Consider the following 14252-nt stretch of genomic DNA (forward strand, 5'->3'; position numbering starts at 1 on the left):
CAGGCGCCCCTCCCAGATTCTTTTTGATGATAACCTCTAGGACTGGCAAGGTCACACACAGCAGGCTTATCCTGCTGGCAGCAATGGAAATGGGTGGGACTCTCAAAAAGCAGAAAGGCCAGGCCTCCCAGCGCAGCGATCCCGCTTCCTCACCCTAAGGAAATCACTCAACAGAAAGCAAAAGCTACAGGCACAAAGCTGTCTGTTGCAGAATGATCGGAAGTAGGGAAGAATGAGGAAGAAAAAAAGAACCAGAAAGAACATGAATGTCTCACGATAACGGAGTTCATCGGGAAGGCCTGACATACTAGCACAATGCAGTGGTATAAAAGGAAGGGAATTACCATTATGGCGATTATGCAGGATGAAAATGGCGAGGATATAGAGTTAACTGCAAAAGGTGATGTTAATGTCCATTGAGTCCAGTGTGAGAGTGGGACCGTGCAAAGCCACGGCCGTGTGACATGTCGACACAGCAGAGCCGTGAACCAAAAGGCCAAGGTGGCCCCCGGGTGGAAGGGTAACGGGGATTCGCATTTCTTTTGTGTTGGAAGGTGTGTGTCTGGCACATCCTTCTCAGCCTTCCTTTGCCCAAGGCGCTCGATCGGCCATGTAAGCCCTCCCAGAGCCACACATAAAACTCCCATGGCAGCAGAAAGACCCCCACGCCAGCCTAGACCGGAGTTCCGGCTTCAAGTCTGGTGCCGTCATTTAGAGGGCACATGACCTTAGACAACGTCTTAAGCTCTCTGATCCTGGGAGTGTGCGGCTGTCACACTGGGTAAATAATCCACAACCACGGGCTGCCATGAGGCTAGACTAGAAGAGTTTTATGAGGGTAGGCACCTCAGTGCCTGGCACACAGCGAGGAGGAGCTAGCAAATTATCAGTTGAAAGTTTGACATCTAGAAAAATCGAGAAAATTCAAAACTTTACCGCCCCCCCACGTCCCCTGCATGGAATAGTTGCTTTCTTAGCCATGAAGATCCTAAGTGTGATAAAACTTGAGCCACATTAAAAAGAGCCTGGATTGATCGAGTCTCCTTATAGCAAACAGAAAACCCAGGGCAAATTGAATTATCCAACAAAGGGAAGGAAATGATAGACCCTTGTAATAAATGCCACAGTTGACCAGGTAGAGCTTAATCCAGCAGCTCACGCTGTGTCTCCACCATCTCAGCTCTGTCCCCACCTCAGCCCCCAGGCCCAGCTCTGCTGCCTCCCTGGGACCCCTCAGTAGCTCCAGTAGTCCCCACCTCTTGACCTCATCCCCTCAAGCCCTATAGTCAGGAGAGAAGAGCATTTCTTCCACGCACAGACCTGAGAGTAGGTCACATGCCCGTCACTGAGCCACCCCCTCCTGGTGGCTCAGGGGACCAGCCACACTGCTTCATTGGACCAGTCAGGCTCCTCCTCGGGGTGGGAAGGGGTCCATCCCCCTCTAGGACCACCCTCATGGCTGAGGAAAGAGAAGGGGTGACTTCCCACAGGAAAATTAGACATTCTTGGTGAGAGAGGGGGAGGGGGCCGTGAACGCTGGAGACCAGGAGCTGCCCAACCAGCGTTTACCTTGGACGCCCACAAGGGATCCTAAAGCAAGCGATTCAGAAGCGGCCGAAGCCATTGAATCGCAACACTGGCAAGTTGTGACACTTCCTTAGCTAATAGACCCTTCAGCTTCTTCATTTCCAAGTCCCGCTGCAGGACTTCACACGTTTTAAATTGCATGGGGTGTGAGATCCAGCAGCCCCTCTGCAAGGCAGCTTGCCACCCATCTGGGCCTCCTCCCTGTGGTTTCTGCTGAGGCCTCTCCTCCCTGCTGCCACCAGCCAAGGTGAACGGTGCCACCTCCTCCCACCTCCCACCCCCCTCACCTGGCAGTGCAGCACCCCTCACCAGCCCCAGCTCGTCTACCTCCCAGTCGCGGGGGGCTGAGGGTCCTCCTTGTCCTGCACACCTGGGACTCAGGCCCAGGGGAGCAGAGAGGGCCTGGCTAGGGCCACATGCAGCCCCGCGGCAGAGGAGAAGGACGCAGTAGACTCTGCTAATAAAAGCCGGCCCTGTGTTCCTCCTGAGAGCTGAGAGCTGACCTCCCTCCCTCCCTCCCCATCCCCATCCCCATCGTAGCAATCAAGGCGTTTCCAAACACACGCGGCAAGCGATAGCACGTCTCGCTGGCTATTAATTAAAAAAATAAGTAGGGAACAGTTGCTGTTCATTTGCTCAACTCCCTGCTCACAGAACCATTGCAGATTACCAGTGCTAATTAACAGAGGGCATGTGCACGCGGGGAATGCACCATTTTATGAGCGACTGATCCATGGCGACCAGCACTGCAGTCAGGGCCCGAAGGGGCCTCAGGAGGCCATTCCGCAGCATGGCTGTTTATTGATGGCATTCACGCAGCCTGGGACCAGGCAGCCTACCCACGAAGGAGGCAGCACTCAAATCAGCGAGGGGAAAAATTGCTCGAAGTGGACCCTTAGGGAGCGCATGGGGGGGCCAGGACGCATGACAGGGCCTTCCCCGGTGTCTGTACCTGCCTTAGTCTCCGTGACAGGATTGCCAGAGAGCTGGTGTCATCATGTCCTGTTTCCCAACCAGGCTGAGGAACGTCAGGTGGCTTGGCCAGGGTCCTTTGTTACTGACCGAATTCATTTGCTAGGGCGGCCGTAACCACGCACTGCAGATGGGGTGACCTAAGCCACAGAGATGTATTTTCTCACAGTTCTGCGGGCTGAAGTCCAAGATCAAGGTGTCAGCAGGTGTGGTTTCTGCCAAGGCCTCTCCTCCTGCCTTGCAGATGGCCGTCCTCCAGCTGTGTCCTCACGCAGCCTTTCTCTGAGCATGCACACCCCTGGTGTGTCTCTTGAACAGCTCTCCCGTTTTTGTAAGGACATGGGTCAGACTGGATTTGGGCCCACCCTCACGGCCTCCTTTTACCTTAGTTACCTCTTTAAAGTCCCTGTCTCCAAGTAATAGTTACATTCTGAGGCACTGGGGTTAGGGTGTTAGCATCTGAATTTTCGGGGGACATAATTTAGCCTGTAATACCTTCCCCAATTCACGAACGCGCGGGAATGGGGGAGAGAAGAGCACGTTCAGGCAGAATCTGATGCCTTTTAGACATTTTTTGCGATTTGCAGACTCTTACGGAAAATACTAACTGCTGGGGTTTCACAGTAACTATGTCTTTTTTTTTAAGATTTTATTTATTTGAGAGAGAGAGTGTGAGAGAGAGCACAAGCCGGTGGGGGGGCGGGCAGAGGGCGAGGGAGAAGCAGGCTCCCCCCTGAGCAGGGAGCCCAAAGCGGGGCTCGATCCCAGAACCCTGGGATCATGACCTGGGCCAAAGGCAGACACTTAACTAACTGAGCCACCCAGGCGCCCCCAGTAACTATGTTTTAAGTCCTTTACAAATAGGAGCTCTTTTAATCTTGGTAATAACCATATGTAATGGGTGCTATTCCTACCCTCCTTGTACGGATGGGGAAACTGAGGCCCTGAGTGGCTAAATTAACTTGTTGCTTCGTGGTAAGCTGAATCCAGCCTATCTGTCCTGTTTTGATTCTTTGGCATTCTTTTTCTCTTCATTAAGGCCAAATCGAGAACAAAAGGCGGAGACATCAAAGATGCCGTCTATGTGACCTTGGAAATCCTGTCCAACTGGGGCCACGCGTCCCGGGTGGGGCTCACGGAAGTGGAGTTCTTTGACCTGCACAACACAAAGCTTTATGTGTCGCCCCATGACGTGAATATCCGGACCACGGACACACCCGGGGACCTGGGCCACCTGGTCAATCGGAACTTAGCTGTAAGTGGAGGCGGTACCGGAGTGAGACTTGCCCTTGTGTTTTGATGCATTTTCTCTGCCCACGATAGGCAGTGCTGCAAACGTAACTGTAGAAGCTTAGCACCATGCCTGGCTCTTCCAAAGGGCCCCCAAAACATCAGTTCTTATTGTATTTGTTATTGTTATTAGATTAAGAAGTAGATACTGTTCCCATTTAAAGACGAGGAAACAAGGAAGGGGAGCTTTAAAATCCTCAATTCTAGAGACCCACGTTCTGGTCTTGACTCTGTAGCCTTCGGGAACTTACCTGCCTTCTCTGAGAATCAGCTTCTCTGCCTCCTGTAAAATAGAATTGGAGGGCGGGGATAGTCCATAGGATTCTTGTTTGTCGGCAAAAGAAACGGGAGTCTGGCTCACTTCCACAAATTTCTAACAAAGGAACTTTGTTGCAAGTCTTTGGGTATCTGGTAGGTTGACTGCCCCGCAGGCCAGAAAGGGCAGCCTCCACGGTCATGTTGGGGGTCTAGGTGGCATCCAGGATGCGTGGGCACCAAGGGCATGGTCTTTTTTGGGGAATGGGAGGCAGTGGTTGTTCGTTGAGGGGGGTGGGAGGCAGTGGTGGTTCTTTGGTTTGCCATCCTGTCGCTCTGCTGGAGACCCACCGTCCCAGGAGAGGAAGGGCTGCTGGCCAGCCTGGCTAGGAAGGTGGGCACCTTAATGCCGGTTACACTGAGATGCCGCAGTGGTGCAGGGAGGGAATTCTCCCTGGAGAAGTTCAGCGTTGTTACCAAAAGGAAGGCAGGGGAGATGCTAGATAGCTGAGAAACACCACCCATCCACAGGGTTAGACTGGGTAGTGACAGCCCTCTAAGATCAACAGCTCTGTGACCTTGAAAGAAACAGGTCCCATAGGTCATGGCTGCTGGGAGGCTCTGGACTTGCATTTCCTTCTCTGCTTCCTGCTTCAAGTCTGTAGGCGCCCATGTGTGTGCTGCAGGGGCTTAGAGCGGCCCTCACCATCCCACCCCACCCTTGTCCAGAGCAGTGGCATTCTGGAAGCCCGCTGTATACAGAACAGAGCCTACCAGGGCAATAAAAAGCATCATTGGATTTGATCAGGGCCAATTCTCAGGATGATTTTTCCTTTTCCTCTGTTCAGCAGAGGCTGGTGAGCTTTGCCACATGACAGCAGGGAGGAATGGGGCCCATGGTTCTGGTCGGGTCGGGGTTTTAAATTTGGGGCCCCGAGGTTGGGACAAGAGGCAGCCATCTCCCCCTGGGCTGCCAGATCTCTGGGCCCAGCCGTGTGCTGGCTGTATGCCCCCTGCCGCCCTGGCACGGGGTCTCCCCGATGGTCGTCCTGTTACTGGGCCTGGGACCGCCAGCACATAACTGCCTCTCAGGACCACCCAGTCTCACTGGGGTCGATTGAAGACCCACAGCACACAGACCAGGGCCACAGACATCCCTCAGGTGATCCTCACAGGAACCTCGAGTTCCTCTCCACGTCTGCTAAATGGGAAACCACGTCTCAGGGAGGACAGGTGACTTGCCCCAGCCACACGGCCGTGGAGTCAGGGAGCTTGGCTGCAGTCTCACCAGGAGGTATCTGGAAGTGCAGTCAGGGTTTGAAAGAGAAGTCGCTTCAGTGGAAGAGAACGGGGGCTGCCAGAAGATGTGGGGGTGCCCCATGCTCGGTGCAAACCCTCCTCCTGTCTGCGTCCACACCATCTCTCTTATTGGCCTTGCCCAGGCCCATGGCTTCAAGATGATTCCAAATGGATACACCAAGGCCCGCCTGCTTCTCTGAATTCCTGCCACTTCCTGCTCAACATCTCTCCTCGGATGCCTACTGGACACCTCAGACTTTGGAGATGTAAATCCTAAGGGTTCATTCCCTGGCCCCACCCACATCTCTCCCTCCTGCAACATTCCTGTGCCCAGTCAATGGCACTGTGGTCCTGTCTGCTGCCAAGCCCATCTCCTAAGAGTCTTTCTGAACTTCCCCAACCTCATCCTGCCACCTTCCAGGACCCCAGCAAGTCCTGCTGATTCTTCCTCCCAAATGGAGCCTGAGTCTGGCGCCTTCTCTCCATTTCCCTGGTGGCCCCCAAGTCTGATCAGTGCACTGTTCCCTCTCGAGGGCACTATTAAATGGCCTCCTGTCTCATTGTCTTCTCTTCCGGCCCCTTCCGCTCCATTTTCTATTCTGGATCAAAAGTGATCTTTTACAGATGTCAGCCTGCACCCCTCCCCTACTTAAAACCCTGGCCATGACTTCCCAGTACACTTAGAAATAAAATCACATGCCCCCTATGGCCTGGGAAGTTGTGAACGGGCTTCCAGCTCCCTCTCTGCCTGCCTCTCACACCCCCTGCCTCACGTACCAGGCTCCAGCAGCCATGGGGCTTCCTTCTGCTACTCGGAAGCTCCAAGCTCATCTCACCTCTGGGCTCTGCCCAGAACATCTGTCCTCCAGAGTTTCATGTAGCTACCTGCCTTCTCATTCAGATTTCGGCCCAGATACCACTTCCTCAGCAAGCCCTTCCCTGACTGCAGTGTGGAGGAGTCCTGTCTCACGCCACCCCAGAAAATGTCATTTTCTTCAGGGCACTTCTCACATTAAGAAATGATCTTGTTGCCTGATCATTATCTGTCTCCCCTCCATTAAGCTACACGTTCTTGTCTGTCCTAGCCATCCTATATCCCCAGCATGTAAATATACAGTATATTTTTTGTACTTTTTATTTGGAAGTCATCATAGAATCACAGGAAATTATAAAAAAATTGTGCAGAGTAGAGAAAAATAATAGAGGGAAATCAATGAAGGCAAAAGTTGGTTTTTTGAAAGGATCGACAAAGTTAGGTTGTTAACTAGGTTTCTTTTTTTTTTAATTTTTTTATTGTTATGTTAATCACCGTACATCATTAGTTTTTGATGTAGTGTTCCATGCTTCATTGTTTGTGCATAACACCCAGTGCTCCACGCAGAATGTGCCCTCTTTAATACCCATCACCGGGCTAACCCATCCCCCCAACCCCCTCCCCTCTAGAAACCTCAGTTTGTTTTTCAGAGTCCATTATCTCTCATGGTTCGTCTCCCCCTCTGACTTACTCCCCTTCATTCTTCCCCTCCTGCTATCTTCTTCTTCTTTTTTTTTCTTAACATATATTGCATTATTTGTTTCAGAAGTACTGATCTGTGATTCAACAGTCTTGCACAATTCACAGCGCTCACCATAGCACATACCCTCCCCAATGTCTGTCACCCAGCCACCCCATCCCTCCCACCCCCCACCACTCCAGCAACCCTGTTTGTTTCCTGAGGTTAAAAATTCCTCATATCAGCGAGGTCATATGATACATGTCTTTCTCTGATTGACTTATTTCACTCAGCATAACACCCTCCAGTTCCATCCATGTCGTTGCAAATGGCAAAATCTCATTCCTTTTTATGGCTGCATAATATTCCATTGTGTATAGATACCACATCTTTTTTATCCATTCATCTGTCGATGGACACCTTGGCTCTTTCCACAGTTTGGCTATTGTGGACATTGCTGCTATAAACATTGGGGTGCACGTACCCCTTTGGATCCCTACATTTGTATCTTTGGGGTAAATACCCAGTAGTGCAATTGCTGGATTGTATGGTAGCTCTATTTTCAACTGTTTAAGGAACCTCCATACTGTTTTCCAGAGTATTTGCACCAGCTTGCATTCCCACCAACAGTGTAGGAGGGTTCCCCTTTCTCCACATCCCCGCCAACATGTGTCGTTTCCTGACTTGTTAATTCTAGCCTATCCGACTGGTGTGAGGTGGTATCTCATTGAGCTTTTGATTTGGATTTCCCTGATGCCGAGCGATGTGGAGCACTTTTTCATGTGTCTTTTGGCCATTTGGATGTCTTCTTTGGAAAAATGTCTGTTCATGTCTTCTGCCCATTTCCTGATTGGATTATTTGTTCTTTGGGTGTTGAGTTTGATAAGTTCTTTATAGATTTTGGATACTAGCCCTTTATCTGATATGTCATTTGCAAATAGTTTCTCACATTCTGTTGGTTGTCTTTTGGTTTTGTGGACTGTTTCTTTTGCTGTGCAAAAGCTTTTTATCTTGATGAAATCCCAATAGTTCATTTTTGCCCTTGCTTCCCTTGCCTTTGGCGATGTTTCTAGGAAGAAGTTGCTGTGGCTGAGGTCGAAGAGGTTGCTACCTGTGTTCTCCTTTAGGATGTTGATGGACTCCTGTCTCACGTTTAGGTCTTTCAACCATTTGGAGTCTATTTTTGTGTGTGGTGTAAGGAAATGGTCCAGTTTCATTCTTCGGCACGTGGCTGTCCAATTTTCCCAACACCATTTGTTGAAGAGACTGTCTTTATTCCATTGGACATTCTTTCCTGCTTTGTCAAAGATGAGTTGACCATAGAGTTGAGGGTCCATTTCTGGGCTCTCGATTCTGTTCCATTGATCGATGTGTCTGTTTTTGTGCCAGTACCATACTGTCTTGATGATGACAGCTTTGTAATAGAGCTGGAAGTCTGGAATTGTGATGCCGCCAGCTTTGCTTTTCTTTTTCAATATTCCTCTGGCTATTCAGGGTCTCTTCTGGTTCCATACAAATTTTAGGATTATTTGTTCCATTTCTTTGAAAAAAGTGGATGGTATTTTGATGGGGATTGCATTGAATGTGTAGATTGCTCTAGGTAGCATTGACATCTTCACAACGTTTGTTCTTCCAATCCATGAGCATGGAACATTTTTCCATTTCTTTGTGTCTTCTTCAATTTCTTTCATGAGTGTTTTATAGTTTTCTGAGTACAGATCCTTTGCCTCTTTGGTTAAATTTATTCCTAGGTATCTTATGGTTTTGGGTGCAATTGTAAATGGGATCGACTCCTTGATTTGTCTCTCTTCTGTCTTGTTGTTGGTGTATAGGAATGCCACTGATTTCTGTGCATTGATTTTATATCCTGCTACTTTACTGAATTCCTGTATGAGTTCTAGCAGTTTTGGGGTGGAGTCTTTTGGGTTTTCCACATACAGTATCATATCATCTGCAAAGAGTGAGAGTTTGACTTCTTCTTTGCCGATTTGGATGCCTTTGATTTCTTTTTGTTGTCTGATGGCTGTGGCTAGGACTTCTAATGCTCTGTTGAATAGCAGTGGTGATAGTGGACATCCCTGCTGCGTTCCTGACCTTAGGGGAGAAGCTCTCAGCTTTTCCCCATTGAGAATGATATTCGCTGTAGGTTTTTCTTTTTCTTTTTTTTTTTAAAGATTTATTTATTTATTTGAGAGAGAGAATGAGATAGAGAGAGAGAGCATGAGGAGGGGAGGGTAGAGGGAGAAGCAGAATCCCTGCTGAGCAGGGAGCCCGATGCAGGACTCGATCCCGGGACCCCAGGATCATGACCCGGGCCGAAGGTAGTCGCCTAACCAACTGAGCCACCCAGGTGCCCTCACTGTGGGTTTTTCATAGATGGCTTTTATGATCTTGAGGTATGTACCCTCTATCCCTATACTCTGAAGAGTTTTGATCAAGAAAGGATGCTGTACTTTGTCAAATGCTTTTTCTGTATCTATTGAGAGGATCATATGACTCTTGTTCTTTCTTTTGTTAATGTATTGTATCACGTTGATTGATTTGCGGATGTTGAACCAACCTTGCAGCCCAGGGATAATTCCCACTTGATCATGGTGAATAATCCTTTTAATGTACTGTTGGATCCTATTGGCTAGTATTTTGGTGAGAATTTTTGCATCCATGTTCATCAAGGATATTGCTCTATAATTCTCCTTTTTGATGGGGTCTTTGTCTGGTTTTGGGATCAAGGTAATGGTGGCCTCATAAAATGAGTTTGGACGTTTTCCTTCCATTTCTATTTTTTGGAACAGTTTCAGGAGAATAGGTATTAATTCTTCTGTAAATGTTTGATAGAATTCCCCTGGGAAGCCATCTGGCCCTGGGATTTTTTTTGTTGGGACATTTTTGATGACTGCTTCTATTTCCTTAGTGGTTATAGGTCTGTTCAGGTTTTCTATTTCTTCCTGGTTCAATTTTGGTAGTTGATACATCTCTAGGAATGCACCTATTTCTTCCAGGTTATCTAATTTGCTGGCATAGAGTTGCTCATAATATGTTCTTATAATTGTTTGTATTTCTTTGGTGTTGATTGTGATCTCTCCTCTTTCATTCATGATTTTGTTGATTTGGGTCATTTCTCTTTTCTTTTTGATCAGTCTGGCCAGGGGTTTATCAATCTTGTTAATTCTTTCAAAGAACCAGCTCCTAGTTTCGTTGATCTGTTCTACTGTTCTTTTGGTTTCTATTTCATTGATTTCTGCTCTGATCTTTATTATTTCTCTTCTCCTGCTGGGTTTAGGCTTGATTTGCTGTTCTTTCTCTAGCTCCTTTAGGTGTAGGGTTAGGTTGTGTATTTGAGACCTTTCTTGTTTCTTGAGAAAGGCTTGTATTGCTATATACTTTCCTCTCAGGACTGCCTTTGCTGTATCCCAAAGAGTTTGAACAGTTGTATTTTCATTTTCATTGGTTTCCATGAACTTTTTTAATTCCTCTTTAATTTCCTGGTTGACCCATTCATTCTTTAGTAGGATGCTGTTTAGCCTCCATGTATTTGAGTTCTTTCCGACTTTCCTCTTGTGATTGAGTTCTAGGTTCAAAGCATTGTGGTCTGAAAATATGCAGGGAATAATCCCAATCTTTTGGTATCGGTTGAGACCTGATTTGTGACCTAGGATGTGATCAATTCTGGAGAATGTTCCATGGGCACTAGAGAAGAATGTGTATTCCATTGCTTTAGGATGGAATGTTCTGAATATGTCTGTGAAGTCCATTTGGTCCAGTGTGTCATTGAAAGTCTTTATTTCCTTGTTGATCTTTTGCTTAGATGATCTGTCCATTTCAGTCAGGGGGGTGTTAAAGTCCCCCACTATTACTGTATTGTTGTCAATGTGTTCCTTTGCTTTTGTTATTAATTACCTTATAAAAGGGGCTGCTCCCATGTTAGGGGCATAGATATTTACAATTGTTAGATCTTCATGTTGGATAGACCCTTTAAGTAAGATATAGTGTCCTTCTTCATCTCTTATTACAGTCTTTGTTTTAAAATCTAATTTGTCTGATATAAGAATTGCCACCCCAGCTTTCTTTTGGTGTCCATTAGCATGGTAAATGGTTTTCCACCCCCTCACTTTCAATCTGGGGGTGTCTTTGGGTCTAAAATGAGTCTCTTGCAGACAGCATATCGATGGGTCTTGTTTTTTAATCCAATCTGATAGCCTGTGTCTTTTGATTGGGGCATTTAGCCCATTTACATTCAGGGTAACTATTGAAAGATAGGAATTTAGTGCCATTGTATTGCCTGTAAGGTGACTGTGACTGTATATTGTCTGTGTTCCTTTCTGATCTATGCTGCTTTTAGGCTCTCTCTTTGCTTAGAGGACCCCTTTCAATATTTCTTGGAGGGCTGGTTTTGTGTTTGCAAATTCCTTTAGTTTTTGTTTGTCCTGGAAGCTTTTTATCTCTCCTTCTATTTTCAATGACAGCCTTGGTGGATATAGTATTCTTGGCTGCATATTTTTCTCGTTTAGTGCTCTAAAGATATCATGCCAGTCCCTTCTGGCCTGCCAGGTCTCTGTGGATAGGTCTGTTGCCAATCTAATGTTTCTACCATTGTAGGTTACATATCTCTTCTCCCGAGCTGCTTTCAGGATTTTCTCTTTGTCTCTGAGACTCGTAATTTTACTATTAGATGTCGGGGTGTTGACCTATTTTTATTGATTTTGAGAGGGGTTCTCTGTGCCTGCTGGATTTTGATGCCTGTTTCCTTCCCCACATTAGGGAAGTTCTCTGCTATAATTTGCTCCAATATACCTTCTGCCCCTCTCTGTCTTTCTTCTTCTTCTGGGATCCCAATTATTCTAATGTTGTTTCATCTTATCGTATCGCTTATCTCTCGAATGATCCTGTAGTTGTTTATCTCTCTTTTCTCAGCCTCTTTATTTTCCAGCATTTGGTCTTCTATATCGCTGATTCTCTCTTCTGCCTCATTTATCCTAGCATTTAGTGCCCCCATTTTTGATTGCACCTCATCAATAGCCTTTTTGATTTCGACTTGGTTAGATTTTAGTTCTTTTATTTCTCCAGAAAGGGTTTCTCTAATAACTTCCATGCTTTTTTCAAGCCCAGCTAGTATCTTTAAAGTCATGATTCTGAACTCTAGGTCCGACATCGTACTAATGTCCGTATTGAGTAGGTCCCTGGCAGACGGTACTACCTGTTGTTCTTTTTGCTGGGGTGATTTTTTTCGTCTTGTCATTTTGTCCAGAGGAGAACAGATAAGTGAGAGAACAAAATGCTAACAGCTTAACAACGTCCCCAGCAAATATACTCTATACAAATCAGAAAAGACCTGAACCCAGGGGAAAAGAAAGGGAAAGAAAGAAAGAGAAAGAGAAAAAAAAGAAAAAGAAAAAGATAAAAACAAACAAAAACAGAACAAAACAAAAAAAAAACAGAATATGATCAAATATGATCAGGCTAGTGCATAGATCAGTGCCACACACTAGATTTTGGGTGTATTTTTTTGTCTGTTAGAAGAAAGTGCCTCCTAAAATTTTAAAGGAAGAAAGACTTATATATGTACAAAATAAGGGTTGATACAATGAAGGGATGGAAGATGACTGTAAAGATGAAACTTATAAAAGGTTTTATAAACGGAATTGATAAGAAGTTGTTTGAAAGAAGAAAGAAGAAGATTTAAAAAAAAAAGAAAAAAGAAAAAAAATGGGAGAGACTGTGATCAGGCAGGAGACTAGAACAAAGCCATACACTAGTGATTTATGGTATATTTTGATCTGTTAGAAGAAACTGTATATCAAAATTTTAAAGAGAGAAAAACTTACATATATATGCCAAAAATAAGGGTTACTACTATGAAGGGATAAAATAGCACTCTAAAAATGAAAAATTAAAAAATTTTTTTAAAAAAGGGATTGATAAGATGTTGGTTGAAAAAAGGAAAAAGAAAAATTCAAAATAAAAAAAACAAAAAAGTTTAAAAAATTGACTTTGAAAAACTAATGAATCATGGTAAAAAAGCCATGAATTCTATGTGCAGTATTCCCCTAGCGCTGGAGTTCTCCCGTTCTCCTTGATTGGTAAGCTTGGTCTTGGCTTGCTGGCTGTTCGTGCTGATCTTCTGGGGGAGGGGCCTGTTGCTGTGGTTCCCAAATGTCTTTGCCTGAGGCAGAATCGCCCCACCCTTGTCAGTCCGGGCTAAGCAGGCTGCTTGGGTTTGCTCTCAGGAGCTTTTGTTTCCTTCAAGCTCTCGGTATAGCTTTGGAGGACCAGGGTGAAAATGGTGGCCTCCCACTCTCTGCCCAGAGGAGCTGAGAACTCGGGGCCCCGCTCCTCAGTGCGCCCCCAGCGAAAAGCAGTCACTCCCGTGTCCCCGGTCTCCGGCCGCACTCCGTGCTCACCCGGCCTGTGACCGAGTGTTTCTATCTCTGGCACCCGACCCCGTGTGGAGTCTCCAAACCCAGCAGATCCCTGCGGTGCACTCCCGCGCCACTCCTCCTGGGGGAGGGAGGGGAGTCTCCCTGGCTCTGCCGCTTGTTGGGTCCCTGCTGGAGGCGCAGTGGCCCGACTGGGCCGCGGATCACAGTTTATGGCCACCCCGAGCTGCAAGCCCGCGCCTTGGCTCCGTCTCTGCAGCCGGCTTCCCTGCTCCGATACCTGGGAGCTCTGCTGCACTCAGGCACCCCCGGTCTTTCTGTGACCCCAAGGGTCCTGAGTCCACACTGTCCCGCGAGGATTCCACCTCCTGCTTAGCCACTGCAGCGACGTGCCTCAGCGGAACCGACTTCTAAAAGTTCCAATTTTGTGCTCCGTGGCTCTATCATTTGCCAGAAGCAGCCGATGGAGGCACCCCCCGCCCCGCCGTCTATCCTCCCGAATATCGCCTCGGATTCACTTCTCCGCACGTCCTACCTTCTAGTAGGTGGTCGCTTCTCTGTTCAGAGAGTTGTTGCTACTCTCTTCTTTGATCTCCTGTTGAGTTCGTAGGTGTTCAGAATGGTTTGATCCCTATTCAGCTGAATTCCTGAGACCAGACGAAATCCAGGTCTCCTACTCCTCCGCCATCTTGCTCCGCCCCCCTGTTAACTAGGTTTCCACAAGGAAAAAGAAGGAAGGATTCAAGTTACTGAAATCAGGAATGAAAGAGGGGACTATCAACCTGACAGGGGAAAAATGATTACAAGGGAATATTCTGAACAATTTTATGCGAATAAATGAAGATATCTGAGATGAAATGGACAATGTCCTAGAAAGACACAAATCACCAAAACTGACTCGAGAGGAAATAGAACATGTGGCTAGACCTATAGCAAGTAAAGAGATTGGATTAATTAAAAACAACAACAACAACAACAACTT

At 46.9% G+C, this 14252-nt stretch overlaps 1 protein-coding gene across 6 annotated transcripts in view; it reads left to right on the top strand.

Annotated features, from left to right (window-relative positions):
* KATNIP (katanin interacting protein) overlaps positions 1-14252 on the top strand; it is a 187450-nt gene that overhangs the window by 116399 nt on the left and 56799 nt on the right. For all 6 annotated transcript variants that reach the window (XR_003610397.2, XM_028109842.2, XM_028109841.2 and 3 more), the window contains one exon: positions 3599-3814. Coding sequence is in view for 5 of the 6 variants with exons in the window: in XM_028109842.2 (XP_027965643.2) it covers positions 3599-3814 (216 nt within the window). In the remaining variant the exon portion in view is untranslated. The remainder of the gene's footprint in view (positions 1-3598; positions 3815-14252) is intronic.

Source organism: Eumetopias jubatus, unplaced genomic scaffold (assembly GCF_037043125.1).
Source record: "Eumetopias jubatus isolate StellerSeaLion01/CBP00866 unplaced genomic scaffold, mEumJub1_p1.0 scaffold_12, whole genome shotgun sequence".
Classification (NCBI taxonomy): Eukaryota; Metazoa; Chordata; class Mammalia; order Carnivora; family Otariidae; genus Eumetopias; species Eumetopias jubatus.